The sequence below is a fragment of the Oncorhynchus mykiss genome, chromosome 23 (assembly GCF_057628025.1).
Source record: "Oncorhynchus mykiss isolate SJ-2025 chromosome 23, ASM5762802v1, whole genome shotgun sequence".
In the NCBI taxonomy this organism is placed as follows: Eukaryota; Metazoa; Chordata; class Actinopteri; order Salmoniformes; family Salmonidae; genus Oncorhynchus; species Oncorhynchus mykiss.
In genome coordinates this window covers 21,822,125-21,840,865 of record NC_143044.1, presented here as the reverse complement: position 1 = coordinate 21,840,865, position 18,741 = coordinate 21,822,125, and the positions used below count along the sequence as shown (strand labels likewise).

Here is an 18,741-nt window from a genome sequence, read left to right as displayed (position 1 = left end):
TTGCCCAACCAAGATCAAGTCACACAGACGCTGTTTTAATGGGGATAACTGAGCTGACTACACTGACTGTGCTAGTGGCAAACTCCACTAAGGCTGCAGGTTGTTAGCTAGCCTGCCAGTTATCTCATTGTGGAGCTAGAGGATTTAGAGCCCTGTCTATGTTGATAGTTAAGATGAAAGCACCCCTCCAGCTAGGATGGAGTCTGTCACTCCTCAGCATGTCATGCTTGGTCCTGTTTGTGGGTGAGTCCCAGAAAAAGGGACAATTATCTACAAATTCAATCTTTTGAGAGGGGCAGAAAACAGTTTTCAACCAGCGATTGAGTTGTGAGACTCTTCTGTAGGGCAGAAACAATTACTCAATGCCGGCACATCTTTCTAGCTAGTTTACAAGCTGAAGCTATGTTGCGCTTGGTGATCTCTGACTGTTTCATCCTAACATTGTTGGTGCCGACGTGGATAACTATCCCTATACAATCTACACTCGCCAGTTTTGGACTTTGTTGGTAGCCCTGCCCCCATGATCGCTGAATGTTTGTTTTTATGTCTAATATTATGGGTATTGGAGTCGTCAATGACCTAGGGTTTTTAATTTGCCACAGCCAATGGTGGGAAGCTTTGGCGACTCAGACCCCGTAACCGGTGGAGGGGAGACCTGAGAAGGCCTCTGACTAACTCGTTGCTTAATGGGGAGAACCGGTTTAAAGTTTCTATTGGCTAAATGAGCGACTCCGGTTGAGCATGCCGACAGCATTTCTTTCCAGAAGCATTGAGAAAATTGTCAGACTGCGTGGATTGTGCGGGGGGGGGGGGGGGGTGTATACTACTATCTGTACTTACTGGTGGCACAGACGTTGTTTCTTCCTTTCCTACTCTTAAATTTCCTTTGCCTAACGATTGCATCTGAAGCTGGGCTTGCAAATCGGCTATCCTCACCATAAGGCAGTAGTTCTCCTGCATATTATGAGTACAGCGTCTGCAATTAGATGGCATAGCGTTAATGTTATTACTTTGCTTTTTTTGGCTTGTGGATGTTCTATAGAACCATGTCCAGATAAAGCGTCCGGGGTGAAAAAGTTCAGCGAGCAAAAACTAAGATGTTGGTTAATGTGTTAAATGCAGAGTTTTGATTAAACTGTTATTAAAAGTAAAAAATAAAACATTTGGCAGGTAACCAAGTAGCAACAAATAGCACAGCAGCACGGATACATTCCGGAAGTGTGACATATTGTAATTTGCACTATACTATGTATTAGACCTAGATATTGTGTGTACAGTCGTGGCCAAAGGTTTTGAGAATGACACAAATATACATTTTCACAAAGTTTGCTGCTTCAGTGTCTTTGGATATTTTTGTCAGATGTTACTATGGAATACTGAAGTATAATTACAAGCATTTCATACGTGTCAAAGGCTTTTATTGACAATTACATGAAGTTGATGCAAAGAGTGAATATTTGCAGTGTTGACCCTTCTTTTTCAAGACCTCTGCAATCCGCCCTGGCATGCTGTCAATTAACTTCTGGGCAACATCCCGACTGATGGCAGCCTATTCTTGCATAATCAGTGCTTGGAGTTAGTCAGAATTTGTGGGTTTTTGTTTGTCCACCCGCCTCTTGAGGATTGACCACAAGTTCTCAATGGGATTAAGGCCTGGGGAGTTTCCTGACCATGGACCCAAAATATGGATTTTTTGTTCCCCGAGCCACTTAGTTATCACTTTTGCCTTATGGCAAGGTGCTCCATCATACTGGAAAAGGCATTGTTCGTTACTGTTCCTGGATGGTTGGGAGAAGTTGCTCTTAGAGAATGTGTTGGTACCATTCTTTATTCATGGCTGTGTTCTTAGGCAAAATTGTGAGGGAGCCCACTCCTTTGGCTGAGATGCAACCCCACACATGAATGGTCTCAGGATGATTTACTGTTGGCATGACACAGGACTGATGGTAGTGCTCACCTTGTCTTCTCTGGACAAGCTTTTTTCCGGATGCCCCAAACAATCGTAAAGGGGATTCATCAGAGAAAATGACTTTACCCCAGTCCTCAGCAGTCCAATCCTTGTACCTTTTGCAGAATATCAGTCTGTCCCTGATGTTTTTCCTGGAGAGAAGGGGCTTCTTTGCTGCCCTTCTTGACACCAGGCCATCCTCCAAAAGTCTTCGCCTCACTGTGTGTGCAGATGCACTCACACCTGCCTGCTGCCATTCCTGAGCAAGCTCTGTACTGGTGGTGCTGCGATCCCGCAGCTGAATCAACTTTATTAGAAGGTCCTGGCGCTTGTTGGACTTTCTTGGGCGCCCTGAAGCCTTCTTCACAACAATTGAACCGCTCTCCTTGAAGTTCTTGATGATTCGATAAATGGTTGATTTAGGTGCAATCTTACTGGCAGCAATATCCTTCCCTGTGAAGCCCTTTTTGTGCAAAGCAATGATGACGGCACGTGTTTCCTTGCAGGTAACCGTGGTTGACAGAGGAAGAACAATAATTCCAAGCACCACCCTCATTTTGAAGCTTCCAGGCTGTTGTTTGAACTCAATCAGCATGACAGAATGATCTCCAGCCTTGTCCTCGTCAACACTCACACCTGTGTTAACGAGAGAATCACTGACATGATGTCAGCTGGTCCTTTTGTGGCAGGGCTGAAATGCAGTGGAAATGTTTTTTGGGGGATTCAGTTAATTTGCATGGCAAAGAGGGACTTTGCAATTCCTCTGATCACTCTTCATAACATTCTGGAGTATATGCAAATTGCCGCCATACAGCAGACTTGAAAATGTATATTTGTGTCATTCTCAAAACTTTTGGCCACGACTGTATGTATTGATATGTAGGCTGTGTGAAGTTTTAAATGTATGTATTTCAGTCCTTAACTAATAATGTCCGGTACTATGTTTCATGTGGACCCCATGAAGAGTAGCTGATGATTTTGCAATGTGGATCCTAATAAATACCAAAGCATATTTAGAACTTGTATTATTCAAAAACATTCAAAACCATCATACCGTCAATAATGTGAAAAATATTGTGATATGATATTTTGGCCATATCGCCCAGCCCTAGCAGCCATGTACAGCTGTCTTGCCAAATAAATAGGCCTATCCAGGCCCGCTTCAAGCATGGAAAATCATGCCACTTGCTCATGAGTTCAGCAACACGTTGTGAAATGGCACAATACAATTCTGTGAATCAAATTTGACCAACGTAATCAATTAAGCAATGCCACCCTACCATAGAAACGCTTCCATTATATACAGTTGATTTTACAGAAACTGAAACCAATAGGCTATCAAGATAACCATAATAGCATCTGCAGTAACCAAGTGTTCCAGCCACACTCTTCCTATGAACCAGTTGCTATAAAGTAAAATTTTTGGATAGAACCTGCGGCTGGGGTAGGATTCTAAGCTAACCTGGGCTGGCTCCTCTGTTCCAAGATCATCAGGGACAGTTGGAGGCGGCTTTGGAGCCATTATCCTGGCTGCGCTTGTGGAAGGGTGGGTAGGCTCTCAACAAGGAGTTAGCTGGAGCTCGGCAGCTGCCTTGGTGGTTTGATGCTGCTGCTCATCACTCCTTCTCCTTTGTTTGGGTACTTTGGCAAAGCAAATTTCTGATATTCGTCTTGCCAGATTAGCTGGTTCGAGCTAGCTAAATAGGCTAAGGCTAATAACAGTAACACTTTTTACAGCTAGCTAAGCGTGAAGCAGCTTCAATAGTTAACTTGACCGCGCCCTTATAAATCTAAATCAAATATTACAGGCGTTTTCACGTTATTCACTTAGCCTGCCACCGAGATGAGAGATAAGAAGCGTTTTTTCATGGAGTCCTACCTAACCGCCCAGTGGCTTTCCGTAGCCCCCCTACACACACCACGGCACGTCCTGTCCATTGTGCTGACACAGCGCAGAGGAGATGCAGATTTTTTTTGCGCCTACCTGTCACTCATTTGAAAGTTTTTGCTATTTTTATAAAGGGACATAAAACTAAACTGAGGGGGCTGTGCCACCTTTAGCCCCCTCGTGGAGCGGGGCCCAATGGTCATACGATTAACAAACTATCTGTTGATAAGCAATTGCTTGTTATGGTTATGGCTTGGGTTAGGTTTAGAATAAGGGTAAAAGTTCAGTTTAGGGGTAGGATAAGGGTTAAGGCTACGGTTGGTAGATAGTTAGTGTTTAGACCGTATACAGATGGATAATCCAAATAAAGTGTTACTGTGTGTTCCTCCAGGTTTGAGCGGCTGGAGGTCCTAGCTGTGTTTTCCTCCACGGTGCTGGTGCAGCTGGGAGCTCTGTTCATCCTGAAGGAGAGGTGGGTGGAACCAGGGTTTACCCCTGTTTGTGACAGGGGATGGAGTGGGGTGGGGGACTGGGGCTTCTGAATATTTCAGCTGTGGGAATGTCTCCTCCTGCCTGTGCCCACACCTAGGCCCAAGCGCCCAGAGCCAGGGTTTATCCAGCGGTCACGGCTCAGGCAGGGAAGGGGTGAGGAGGGGAGTGAGTACTGCCAACTAGTACATCAACCATGTGTGTGTGTGTGTGTGTGTGTGTGCAGTGTGGCTCTTAATTCCAATAGCATAGAGCGTAAGAGCGAGAGAGAAAGAAAGACTGAGTGGGGTTATATGAGGAGAAGATGTATGTTTGTGTTGATGAGTGTAGGACATATTTCAGAGCTGTGGTCATGTTTGCTCCTGCATATGTCCACACCTTAGCCTGAAGCACCCATTATAGAAGACATGGTTTATCTGAAGGTCACATTTCTGGAAGGGGAGGGGAGAGATGATGATGTTACACCGTCGCACAAGCATGTGTGTAACAAGGCTCCCGCTATTCAGAGAGAAACGGAGGGGGAGGGGAGGGCAAGATGAGAGAATACATACTGTGTATTTGTGGTAAATGTATGGTAAATATAGACTGGCTGCATGCCTTCTTGCCTCCATGAATACTGGACACAGGTTTTGATCGTCCACCTTAAAAGGGTCAGGTTGATGTTGTTGTCATGTTTACATGTCGGAATTTATCCTGTTGAAATATGCAAGAACACTTCTGTATAGCCTTGAGGGGTGTTTCTGATGGCTGTTGTCACGGTGAGTGGTACTCGTGTCACTATCAGACTTAATCAGCCATTTAGCTCCCAGCGTGTCCTGGCCATCTATTATATCACTCTGCTTTAACACATCAGCACAGGCAACAGTTTTTCCCAGTCAGGTCACGTGGTACCTTTTTTATTTTTATTTTTTTTTAAATTTTTTGTTTGTTTATTTACTTGTCCCATATTGCCCCATGTTTCTGTGTGACAGTTTTTCTTCCCTTCTGTTATTTTGCCAGTCTGGAGAGATTCGTGGAGCAGCCGGAGGTGCACACGTAAGTAGGCCCCGGTCCAAACACGCACGCCCACGCACCCCTGTTCCACACACACACTCCAGGGAGAACATCAGCCCAAACAAACATCACAGCTGGGTCTGGGTCCAGATAGAATTAGCCTACCATTCCTCTCATCCCTCTAAACTGAACGCAGTGGGATTTTCAGCTAATCAGGTTGCTGACCCTCGCTGCAGCTGCACCATCCTGGATCGCCATTATGAAACAGATTAGTAGTTTGATGAAAACACGCCCGATTTAAACCCGTCTTCGTTGACGAGATTACCTTTTCAAAGCAGTGGAACATTGGAGATGTAATGTTGGGTGTAATGCAGGGCAATATCACTAAAACAACAGATTATTATCACTGCTGGGCAGCAGGTGCCAGCCAGGCAAGATGCCACATGTTCTAGGTAACAGAACACTTAATCTAGTGGAGAACATCCATTTACACTGCAGCACCAACTGAATTCATCCAGCATTAAAATCGGCCTCTATTTTGATGTTTATGTGGAGGGTTGTGTTTTGGAAACGTTTACATGTGTTTGTTTTCCATTATGATTCACTTATTTCACTTCATTGTGAAAGTGTCATGTATTCCAAATGTAATTTTAGCAATAATATTGAAGTCAACGGAGACTACTGTACAAGCCATGGAGAGTATGTGCTGTGTTTGACATGTGTTACAAGTATGCATCTATGTTGTACTGATAATGGTCTTCTGTGTGTGTAGGGGTCGTCTGTTGGTGGGGACCTTTGTAGCACTGTTCTTCAACCTGTTAACTCTGCTCTCTGTGAAGAACAAGCCCTTTGTCTATGTCTCAGAAGGTAGGTCAACTCTGACTCTCCTCACCTCTCACTGCCTAGTATGTCTGAGGTTATAATAAACTGCTATACTAACTTACTGTGTGTAAAAAGAGGTTGACAATATTAGTGTCAATAATAATTTATGCCAACTATAATGCATCATTATTGTGGTTCATTCTGGGATACTATCAGGTTTTTGGCTGTTTTTGTTAGTAATGGATTTCACATGGTCATTGATAATCAATTATAGCTGTAGTACATGCCAGTCCTAGTACCATGGTGCCTCCTCACTTTCCCTGGTTCTGCTGTATGTGGCTCTGCCTGCTGCAGTTTGGCTGTTATTCCCTGAGCTGCCAGCAGAGGGCCTGGCGCTGCATGATGCCTGTGGCTGCAGTACTCCACTAAGCAGGGCCCAAGCTGTCATGGCTCACTGTTTGTTTGTAAATCCTCATTGACACAGTTATGGACTCTTGGACAATCCAGACCCCAGACTAGTTGACCCTCTAAATCTGTCTGCCTGAAATCCAATGCGACTTTTAATTTTATACACCGTGTACACACAGCCCTGGGCACGTCATTTGCACTGTCTCTACTCTAGCCCAAGATTGAACCAAGTAGTCAGAGAAAAAGTTTGCTAGGAGTGATGGGAGGGATGCAGTAAGGCGAGAGAAAGAGATGAGAATGGCCATAGAAGAGAACCAGAATGAATGAATGGAGGGAGACGGGAGGAAAACACAATACCTGGAGATCACTCAGTCAGCATAGAAATCTGACCTTCCTGTCTTTGTTTGTTTGTTTTGAGCCCAATGTTTACGACACAAGCAAAACGTTGTCTTTGTCCCCTTCGCCTATGGTTTGTGCTGTATTAGTGTCAGTTCCGATTTGCCCAATGTTTTTGATTGGTCCAGATGTGGTCCATTTGATCCATGGCCTCTTAGAGACTATATAGCTTTGCTCTTATGTAATTAAGGGCTTTAATTGAGCAGTATGCTCGATTAGGAGCACTACGACTGTCTTGCCTTCCTCCTTTGCCTTTCATTGGAATGACTTAATCTGCTCGAGGAACATTATTAGGACTCGAGACAAGACTTATATCATGGACGGCTTGTCTTCTCTGTCAGCCTGTCTGTCACCCAGTCACGTGGCACAGAGAAGAGCTCTGAATGGCTCTGGTTGTTCCTCTCCCCACCAATCCTCTCCTTGGTTTGGAAGGACTTCTTCCTGTGTTTTGGCCCTTAGCAGGTTGTATTGAGTAACAGTGATGTAGTGCACAATGACTGAAGGTTTTCATGTTAGTATGCACATTTAGATGGTGCTGTTTGATTGATGAGTTGTGGTGAAGCTGTACATTGGATACATTTTGTCTGGGTCATTCACTTTACCCCACACTCAAATTAACAAGGCTAAATGAACAGGCTAACTTCATTTAACATCTCATTGCCAGGAGTGCATTAGTCAGGCTAAAGGCACACCGCGCACGCACACACAGTGAGTTCAAAATGGTATTATATAAGCATGTTCCAGACGGCAGAGCCCTGAGGCAGCCAGACAGGCTGCCATATCATAAATAAGTCACTCTGCTAAAATGGTTCATTCATGGAGTAGGCCCAGCAAAATTGCCCTTCCTGTGGCTTTACTCAACACAAGTCCCCAGAATGGGGGGTGGGTTTCATGTGTTACTCTGACTGTTTTTGTACACTAAGATGGTTTGCATTATGATTATAAGTCATTGTTTTTATCCATAATGATTAGTCATTATTCAAATGAACATGTATAGACTTAAACACCTTTATAATGCTGTAACGGAAATGGGGCTATGGACAGTAAACTTGACAGAGGATTACTTATCTGTTGGTTAGCAAGCAGACTTTCTAGGACTATTCCTGTCTCCATCACAAGCACCTCATTCTCATATCCTTAAGAAGCGGTACATGATACTAGGGTTGGGGTATTTTATGATTGCATCATCTATAGAACTTTTTCAACTGTCAAATCAATAACACATTTCTACTCTACATAACCAAAGTATATGGACACCTGCTCATCAAACATCTCATTCCAAAATCATGAGCATTAATATTGTGTTAGTCCTCCTTTTTCTGCTATAATATCCTTCACTCTTCTGGGAAGTCTTTCCACTAGATGTTGGAACATTGCTGCGGGGACTTGCTTCCAATCAGCCACAAGAACATTAGTGAGGTCGGGCACTGATGTTGGGCGATTTATGTTCCAATTCATCCCAAAGGTGTTCGATGGGGTTGAGGTTAGGGCTCTTTGCAGGCCAGTCAAGTTCTTCCACACTGATTTTGACAAACCATTTCTGTGTGGACCTCGCATTGTCATGCTGAAACAGCAAAAAACTGTTGCCTCTAAAAAAAGAAGCACAGAATGGTCTAGAATGTCATTGTATGCTGTAGCATTAAGATTTCCCTTCACTGGAACTAAGGGGCCTGAACCATGACAGCCCCAGACCATTATTCTTCATCCACCAAACTTTACAGTTGGCACTATGCATTGGTGCAGGTAGTGTTCTCCTGGCATCCACCAACCCAGATTTGTCCATCAGATTACCAAATGGTGAAGCATGATTCATCACTCCAGACGCTTGGCGCATGGGGATAGGCTTGTATGCATCTGTTCGGCCATAGAAACCATTTCCTGAAGCTCCTGACGAACAGTTCTTGTGCTGACGTTGCTTCAAGAGGCAGATTGAAACTCGGTAGTGAGTGTTGCAACCAAGGACAGATGATTGTTACGCTACGCGGAAAAAATCTGAATCCACTAATTTCAAGTGGTGTCCACATACTTTTGGGGGTCATTGGAAGAAAAAAAAATCCCCCCCCAATTTATGGCCGTGGTCGAGGGAAAGTCCTTATGACATTAAAAGCAACTCGGAGTATGAACAATGTTTGACAGCCATCACTGATGGTGACGACATTGTGATGTCACAAACAATGGTTTAGCATATTTGAATTTGACTGCAACTCCTGATGAAACTGAGTATTTTTGTCTGTAATAAAGCCCTATTGTGGGGAAAAACTCATTCTGATTGGCCTATGCCCTCATAGGCCCACCCATGGCTGCGCACCTGCCCAGTCATGTGAAATCCATGGATTAGGGCCAAATTAATTTATTTCAGTTGACTGGTTTCCTTATGTGAACTGTAACTCAGTAAAACTGTTGAAATTGTTGCATTTCTATTTTTGTTCAGTAGAGTGTAGAAAGAGCAGAGAGCACCAAAGCAGAGCAAAACGTCAGATAATGCCTAACATGTTTTATTCCATCCTCTCCAATGTCAAATTATCATGGGCCTTTTGCAGCAGACACTCTGGTTTATTGTTTAAAATCTTAATTTCCCTTGATCTCCCCAATCTCCAATCGATTTTAATGTGACTTGTTGGCCTAGGCATAGCCTACTCTTTCATGATCAACCATCTCAGAAAGTTGTTTAGTAATAATGAGAGATAAACAATTGCAAGATAGACTTATCAAATAGGAAGTTTAAACAAACCTGGTACGTTTCTGCTTTAGTTGAAGTGTAGGCAAATAAATTGTGCCCTTGGAAAATCCTTCCTTGCAAACCAAACAGCCAATAATATAGGTCTTCACATAGGCTACTGTCAATAAAAGTTGCAGTAAATGTTTATTTCACAAATTAAACAATATAAACTCATTTTTCTAATATTGTCAGTGTTTATTAATGTCCTTGAATTGCTCAGTGGGCAATCGGCATAAGCTCCCGCAACAACGCTTTTTAATATAATTTTCAATAGCTTACAAATGTTGCATTTACAGTGCATTCGGAAAGTATTCAGGCCCCTTGACTTAATCTACATTTGTTACGTCACAGCCTTATTCTAAAATGGATTTTAAAAAGATGTTCCTCAATCTACACACAGTATTCTATAATACTTTATAATGACAAAGCGAAAACAGTTTTCAGCATTTGCTATGAGACTCGAAATTGAGCTCAGGTGCATCCTGTTTACATTGATCATCATTGAGATGTTTCTATAACTTGGTGCAAGTCCACCTGTGGTAAATTCAATTGATTGGACATTATTTGGAAAGGCGCTCACACCTGTCTATATAAGGTCCCACAGTTGACAGTGCATTTCAGAGCAAAAACCAAGCCTTGAGGTCAAATGAATTGTCAGTAGAGATCCGAGACAGGGTTGTGTCGAGGCACAGATCTGGGGATTGCCTGCAGCATTGAAGGTCACCAAGAAACAAATCAAATGTTATTTGTCACATGCGCCGAAGGTGTAGACCTTACCGTGAAATGCTTACTTACAAGCCCTTAACCAACAATGCAGTTCAAGAAAGAGTTAAGAAAATATTTACTAAATAAACTAATGTAAAAAATAATAATAATTGGGAATCAAATCAAAAAGTAACACAAGAAAATTCCATAACAACGATAAGGCTATATACATGGGATACCGGTACCAACTCAATGTACAGGTTATTCGAGGTAATTTGTAAAGTGACTGTGTAATATGACTATCAGTGTGAAAACAGGATGGGGGGAGTCCATGTAAATAGTGCGGGTGGCCATTTGATTAATTGTTCAGTAGTCTTATGGCTTGGGAATAGAAGTTGTTAAGGAGCCTTTTGTTCCTAGACTTGGCGCTCCGGTACCGCTTGCCGTGCGGTGCCTAGCTTGGTCCCAGTGATGTACTGGGACGCACCTACTACCCTCTGTAGCGCCTTACGGTCAGATGCCGAGCAGTTTCCATACCAGGCGGTGATGCAACGGGTCAGGATGCTCTCAATGGTGCAGCTGTTGAAATTTTTTAGTATTTGGGGACCTATGACAAATCTTTTCAGTCTCCTGAGGGAGAAAAGGTGTTGTCATGCCCTCTTCACAACTGTCTTGGTGTGTTTGGACCATGATAGTTTGTTGGTGATGTGGACACCAAGGAACTTGAGGCTCTCGACCCGCTCCACTTCGATGTTAATGGGGGCGTGTTCGGCCCTCCTTTTCCTGTAGTCCACGATCAGCTCCTTTGTCTTGCTCACATTGAGGGAGAGATTGTTGTCCTGGCTCCACACTGCCAGGTCTCTGACCTCCCTATAAGCTGTCTCGTCGTTGTCGGTGATCAGGCCTACCACTGTTGTCGTCAGCAAACTTAATGATGGTGTTGGAGTCGTGTTTGGCCATGCAATCGTGGGTGAACAGGGAGTACAGGATGGACCCAAGTGTTGAGGATCAGCTTGGCAGATGTGTTGTTGTCTACCCTTACCACCTGGGGGCGGCCCGTCAGGAAGTCCAGGATCCAGTTGCAGAGGGAAGTGTTTACTCCCAGGGTTATTGGCTTAGTGATGAGCTTTGTGGGCACTATGGTGTTGAATGCTGAGATGTAGTCAGTGAACACAGTGACCTCCATAATTTTTAGTTTTGAACTGTCAAGACCTTTTCTAGAGCTGGCCGCCCGGCTAAACTGAGCAATGGGCGAGAAGGGCCTTGGCCAGGGAGGTGACTCTCAGACCATGAGAAACAAGATTCTCTGGTTTGATGTAACCAAGATTGAACTCTTAAGCCTGAATGCCAAGCGTCACGTCTGGAGGAAACCTGCCACCATCCCTACGGTGAAGCATGGTGGTGGAAGCATCATGCTGTGGGGATGCTTTTCAGCAGCAGGGACTTGAAGACTTTTCCGGATCAAGGGAAAGCGGAATGGAGCAAAGTACAGAAAGATCCTTGATGAAAACCTACTTCAGAGTGCTCAGGACCTCAGACTGGGGCAAAGGTTCATCTTCCAACAGGACAATGACCCTAAGCACACAGCCAAGACACCGCAGGAGTGGCTTCGGGACACGTCTCTGAATGTCCTTGAGTGACCCAGCCAGAGCCCGGACTTGAACCCGATCTAACATCTCTGGAGAGACCTGAAAATAGCTGTGCAGCGACTCTCCCCATCCATCCTGACAGCGCTTGAGAAGATCTGCAGCGAAGATTGGGGGAAACTCCCCAAATACAGGTGTGCCAAGCTTGTACGATAGTGTCATACCCAAGAAGACTCTAGGCTGTAATCGCTGCCAAAGGTGCTTCAACAAAGTACTGAGTAAGGGTCTGAATACTTATGTAAATGTGATATTTCAGGAAAAAATTATGGGGTATTGTGTGTAGATTAATGGGGGGGGGGGGGGGGCAATTTAATCCGTTTTAGAATAAGGCTGTAACGTAACAAAATGTGGAAAAAGTCAAGGTGTCAACAACAATCAGATAAAAAAGTATTATTTATCCTATAATATCCTTTATAACACTTGAATGAACATTGGCTTCGGCAAAAAACCTAACAGGCCCATTATCCTTAAGGCCTTTTGCGTTTCGAACTGTAAAAATCCTAAATCTATAAACCGATAAAGCAAATTATTATTTATAACATTCTTTATAGCCTAACACATGAAAACAAATGAACAGTCGCTTAAAACAGGCCTATTTGGATATGCCTTTTTCCTATCGTAAATCCTAAATACAAGCCTGCGAGTTATAAAATACATTAGTTAAGTTGTGTAAACAAAATGCGAAACGACCTAAATTAGTTTAAAAAAATATATTTTCAAGGTTTGACGGAACATTTTTGCCTATCACATAGGCTATGTCTTTCGAATAAGATGCATCTGGATTTGAATATAATAGGCTATATTTAAAAGTTTTTTTTTTTTACCATGTCTTAGGCCTACCGAATATCATAGCCACGGGAACTAAGGGTGCTGAGGATGCTGCAGTTGGGAAAAAAATATTATTTTAAAAAATGACTTGGTGTACTAGGCCTTTTATTACTCCTGTATGAGCAGAGAACAATACTCACCAGCAGAGAGGAGGGGAAAAAAACAATAGCTTTGGATTGCACATTTGCAATTTATCAATTTCTTAACATTTTGTGTTTTGTGTTTTTGCGTATGTACATGATTTATCAGTACAAATGAATTAGAGCATAAGACTATGTCCTGTCCCCTTTGCCACACCAGAGTCTCTTTCAGAGAATATTGTCGTACAGAATCTGGACCAAACATTTAGCTTTGCTTTGCAAATTTGGATGTTCTGTGTCCCGTCATCTCAGAGTCAGGGAGAGACATGTTCAAGGAGAGCAAACACGCAAACACGCATACACAAACACCCCAAAACTCCTAGTGTGGTCAGGCTTATGTGGAGGAGTGAAAATTGGATTTGGGGAAGGCTTTTTTTGTAGTCTCTCCCAATGCCTCTCTAACTTATCTGCCTAAACCACAGTAAACTAGCCAATATGAGCTGAGAGGTTTGCTCTGTAGCCATTTGTGTTTAAACGTCACAGATGGCAGTGGGATACTCTAAAATCATATATGTGCCCTCCCCTGGTCAGTCGTCTGTGATTGTAACCCATCCTGTGGGGTGGACAGCTGAGGACACACTCTGCTTGCTGATCAAATGGCACTCGGGCTCCTGTTACTGCCACAACAATGGCCACTGTGGAGGAAGATATATGGGAACAGACTGCAGATAAGGGCTGCTAGAGTGATGCTCTCTCACTGTGTTGATGTGTGTAATTCTGACCCCTGTCTTCTGTCTTTTATCTCTTTTTTTCCTCCATCCCTCACTCTCTCCCCCCTCCCCACCATCCTCCCAACAGCTGCCAGCACCAGTTGGCTCCAGGAGCATGTCGCAGACCTGAGTCGAAGGTAAGATCCTCTTTCAATGAGTCATCCTGCTGTATTGATCCTCCTTGTTTTCCCCCTGTAGTCCAGAAGTGGACAGTTTCCCTCCCAAGCATCCCTCAGGAAATGTATGCACCACAGTGTATGTGTGTAATGTGATTAGCAGTCTGTCCCAATCAAACTGAGGCTAAAGGGTAAATAGACACACAAAACTACCCTACGCCTTGACCCTTTTCTCCCCCTTTTCTCCAGATGAAGTCCTGCGACTAGTGAGGTCCGGTCACCCGACAACCTGTCCGCTCAACCCTATCCCCTTCTCCATACTATCTCTGGAGACATTCCCACTTCCCTCAACTCATCCCTGACCACTGGCTGCATCCCCTGACTACAAAATGGCCCGAATCGATCCCTTCCTAAACAAACACTTGACTCCTGACGTCAAACTACAGACCTTCTTTATTTTCTTTCCAAAACACTTGAGCGTACTGTCTCTGACCAACTCTCTTGCTATCTTTCTCAGAATGATCTTCTTGACCCTAACCAGTCAGGCTTCAAGACGTGTCCCTCAACCGAGACTGCTCTTCTCTGTGTTACGGAGGCTCTCCGCACTGCCAAAGCTGACTCTCTCTCCTCTGTTCTCATCCTCCTACATCTATCCGCTGCCTTCGACACCTTAAACCGTCAGATCCTCCTCTTCACTCTCTCAGGGCTGGGCGTCTCAGGCTCTGCACCCTCTTGGATTGCATCGTACCTGGCAGGCCATTCCTACCAGGTGACGTGGAAACTATCTGTGTCTGCACCACGTGCTCTCACTATTGGTGTCCCCCAAGGCTCAGTTCTAGGCCCTCTCTATACACCATGTCACTTGGCTCTGTCATCCTCAGATGGTCTCTGCTATCATTTCTATTTGGATGACACTCAACTACTCTTCTCCTTCCCCGTTCTGACACCCAGGTGGCGACACGCATCTCTGCGTGCCTGGCATATTTCTCCGCTTGGATGTCGGCCCACCACCTCGAGCACAACAACACGGAGCTGCACTTCCTCCCGTAGAATGCCTTCCCGCTTCAAGACCTCTCCATCACGGTTGACAACTCCACGGTGTCCCCCTCCCATAGTACAAAGAACCTTGGACAACACTGTTGTTCTCTGCAAACATCAAAGCAGTGACTCACTCCTGCAGGTTCATGCTCTACAACATTCGTAGATTACGATCCTACCTCACACAGTAAGCGGTGCAGGTCCAAATCCAGGCACTTGTTATCTCCTGTCTGGACTACTGCATATCGCTGTTGGCTGGGCTCTCCGCTTGTGCCACCAAACCCCTGCAACTTATCCAGAACGCTGCAGCCTGCCTGATGTTTAAGCTCTCTCATGTCACCCCACTTCTCCACACACTCCACTGCCTTCCAGTCGAAGCTCGCATCCACTACAAGCCTGCATCCACTACAAGCTCGCATCCACTACAACTTTCCTACGGAACAGCAAGAGGGACTACCCCTTCCTACCTTCAGGCTATACTCAAACCCTACACCCCAACCCAAGCACTCAATTCCGCCACCTTTGGTCTCTTGGCTCTCCCAACCCTACGAGAGGGCAGACCCACAGCCCAGTCCAAGCTCTTCTCTGTCCTGGCATCCCAATGGTGGGACCAGCTTCCCCCTGAAGCCAGGAGAGCAGGGTTCCTGTCCATCTTCTGAAAACATCTAAAACCCTACTTCTTCAAATAGTTAAAAAAAAATAATCCCACAGCATCCGTCTTGCACCCCATTCCATGAACTAACACTCGCACTTGTCTCCCCCCCTTTACTAGCGCTGACTTTGCTGATAGCTACTTTATTGAGGCAAAATGTGCTTACTATGAATGTGATATGTGGGTGTCCGTCCCACTTAGCTGTCTTAAGATGAATGTACTCTGTAAGTCGCTCTGGATAAGAGCATCTGCTAAATGACTAAAACATTTCAAAATGTATGTCAAATATGACATGGGGTGTAGTATTTTTTTCAGCAAGATGTTAGGGAGTGGCTTTTTCAGGGAAACATATTGGCTTAATCGATTGAGCTTCTTGGAATTATTGTAAGGTATCTGGACAGCAAGGGCCGGTCTCATGTCATTTCCAATAGATGACAATGACCCCCTCTGGCGAAACCTGCCTGTAGAGGTCAGATGTGAAACTCTTATCTTCCTTTTCAACCTTCTCCGTATAGTGCTGTGTGCCCTTGCCCTGGGGTTAAGACCTGATGGATACTCTCAGGTCAGCCACTTCCTGGCCCTCACCCCTGGAGACCCTGTGCAGGGCTGGGGAGAGGCTTGACAATGAAACTCCACCCCTCTTCCCTCATATAGTAGCTTCCAGAATGATGAATCGCCTCATTTGTTTTGTCTGAATAATGGATGTTAGTGGGTTTTGTTTCAGTCCAGAGTGTTGAGATCACTTTGCACCTCTACTTTCTCTGCTGGTGCCCCGGTCTGGATTATGCCACTCAGGAAGTGGAATATGACAAAAGGCTGAGTCATGTTTGGAGTTGGAGGACTCATTGAAAAAGAACCCTCCCTTACCTCCTAATGGGTTATGTGAATGAGCTGCTGAGGGTCATGTTAAAACAAGCCTCTAACTCATTGCAGGTCCAGCTATATTTTGCTTTCCATTATGCAGGCGTTCCCTCATAGCTATAACACCCTGATCTGAAATAATATACCAGTAGCACTCTATGAAACAAAACTAGACCTAAATAAGATGGATTCTCATCTATTCTAAAACCCCAAATATTATTGAAGTGGCTTTCTGTCGCATTCCATCCTGAATAGTAAAAGGCACGTACAATCCCACCCACTCTCCAGGTTACCTAGGGCAAAAGCACCTAATATACATTTTAACAAATTTATTGAAAATTAAATTACAGAAATATATAATTTACATAACTATCCACACCCCTGAATCAATACATGTTAGAATCACCTTTGGCAGCAATTACAGCTGTGAGTCTTTCTGGGTAAGTCTGTAAGAGCTTTGCACACCTGTATTGTACATTATTTGCACATTCTTTTTAAAATTCTTAAAGCTCTGTCAAGGTGGTTGTTGTTAGCATCTAGACAGCCATTTTCAGGTCTTGCGATAGATTTTCAAGCCGATTTGAAGTCAAAACTGTAATTAGGCCACTTATGAACATTCATTGGAAAGAAACTCCAGTATCTATTTGGCCTTGTGTTTTAGGTTATTGTCCTGCTGAAAGGTGAATTTCTATCCCACTGTCTGTTGGAAAGCAGACGGAACCAGGTTTTCCTCTAGGATTTTGCCTGTGCTTATAGCTCTATTCTGTTTCTTTTTATCCTAAAAAAAATCCCTAGTTTTTGCAGATGACAAGTATACCCAAAACATGATGCAGCCACCACCAAGCTTTAAAATATGAAGAGTGGTACTAAGTGATATGTTGTTAGATTTTCCCTAAACATAACACTTTGTATTCAGGACATGAAAGTACATTTATTTTCCAAATGTTTTGCAGTTTTACTTTAGCATACTATTGCAAACAGGATGCATTGAATATTTTTATTCTGTACAGGCTTCTTTCTTTGCACACTGTCATTTAGGTTAGAATTGTGGAACTACAATGTTGTTGATCCATCCTCAGTTTTCTCCTCTCACAGCCATTGAACTCTGTAACTGTTTTAAAGTCACCATTGGCTTCATGGTGAAATCTCTGAGCGGTTTTCCTTCCTCTCCAACAAGTGAGTTAGGAAGGATTTGAGGAGTTTCTCCCATTCTTCTCTGCAGAACCTCTCAAGCTCTGTCAGGTTGGATCGGGAGTGTCGCTGAAAAGTTATTTTCAGGGCTCTCCAGAGATGTTCGATCAGGTTCAAGTTAAGGCTCTGGTCAAGCCACCTAAGGACATTCCGAGACTTGTCCCGAAGCCACTCCTATGTTGTCTTGTCTGTGTGCTTAGGGTCATTATTCTGTTGGAAGGTGAACCTTCGCCCCAGTCTGAGGTCCTGAGTGGTCTGGAGCAGGTTTTCATCAAGGATCTCTGTACTTTGCTCCGTTCATCTTTCCCTCAATCCTGACTAGTCTCCCAGTCCCTGCCACTGAAAAACATGTCGACACCATGATGCTCCCTCCACCATGCTTCACCATAGGTATGGTGCCAGGTGTCTTCCAGACGTGACGCTTGGCGTTCAGACCAAAGAGTTTAATCTTGGTTTCATCAGACCAGATAATCTTATTTCTCATACAGTGCCTTGCGAAAGTATTCGGCCCCCTTGAACTTTGTGACCTTTTGCCACATTTCAGGCTTCAAACATAAAGATATAAAACTGTATTTTTTTGTGAAGAATCAACAACAAGTGGGACACAATCATGAAGTGGAATGACATTTATTGGATATTTCAAACTGTTTTAACAAATCAAAAACTGAAAAATTGGGCGTGCAAAATTATTCAGCCCCCTTAAGTTAATACTTTGTAGCGCCACCTTTTGCTGCGATTACAGCTGTAAGTCGCTTGGGGTAAGTCTCTATCAGTTTTGCACATCGAGAGACTGACATTTTTTCCCATTCCTCCTTGCAAAACAGCTCGAGCTCAGTGAGGTTGGATGGAGAACATTTGTGAACAGCAGTTTTCAGTTCTTTCCACAGATTCTCGATTGGATTCAGGTCTGGACTTTGACTTGGCCATTCTAACACCTGGATATGTTTATTTTTGAACCATTCCATTGTAGATTTTGCTTTATGTTTTGGATCATTGTCTTGTTGGAAGACAAATCTCCGTCCCAGTCTCAGGTCTTTTGCAGACTCCATCAGGTTTTCTTCCAGAACGGTCCTGTATTTGGCTCCATCCATCTTCCCATCAATTTTAACCATCTTCCCTGTCCCTGCTGAAGAAAAGCAGGCCCAAACCATGATGCTGCCACCACCATGTTTGACAGTGGGAATGGTGTGT

The 18,741-nt window shown here is 44.0% G+C and overlaps 1 protein-coding gene across 2 annotated transcripts in view; it reads left to right on the top strand.

Annotated features, from left to right (window-relative positions):
• The window catches only part of LOC110502576 (zinc transporter 6), an 87,870-nt gene that overhangs the window by 57,279 nt on the left and 11,850 nt on the right, over positions 1–18,741 (top strand). For both annotated transcript variants that reach the window (XM_021580716.3, XM_021580720.3), the window contains 4 exons: positions 4,228–4,308; positions 5,325–5,360; positions 6,091–6,185; positions 13,781–13,829. In XM_021580716.3, coding sequence (XP_021436391.2) covers positions 4,228–4,308; positions 5,325–5,360; positions 6,091–6,185; positions 13,781–13,829 — 261 coding nt within the window. The remainder of the gene's footprint in view (positions 1–4,227; positions 4,309–5,324; positions 5,361–6,090; positions 6,186–13,780; positions 13,830–18,741) is intronic.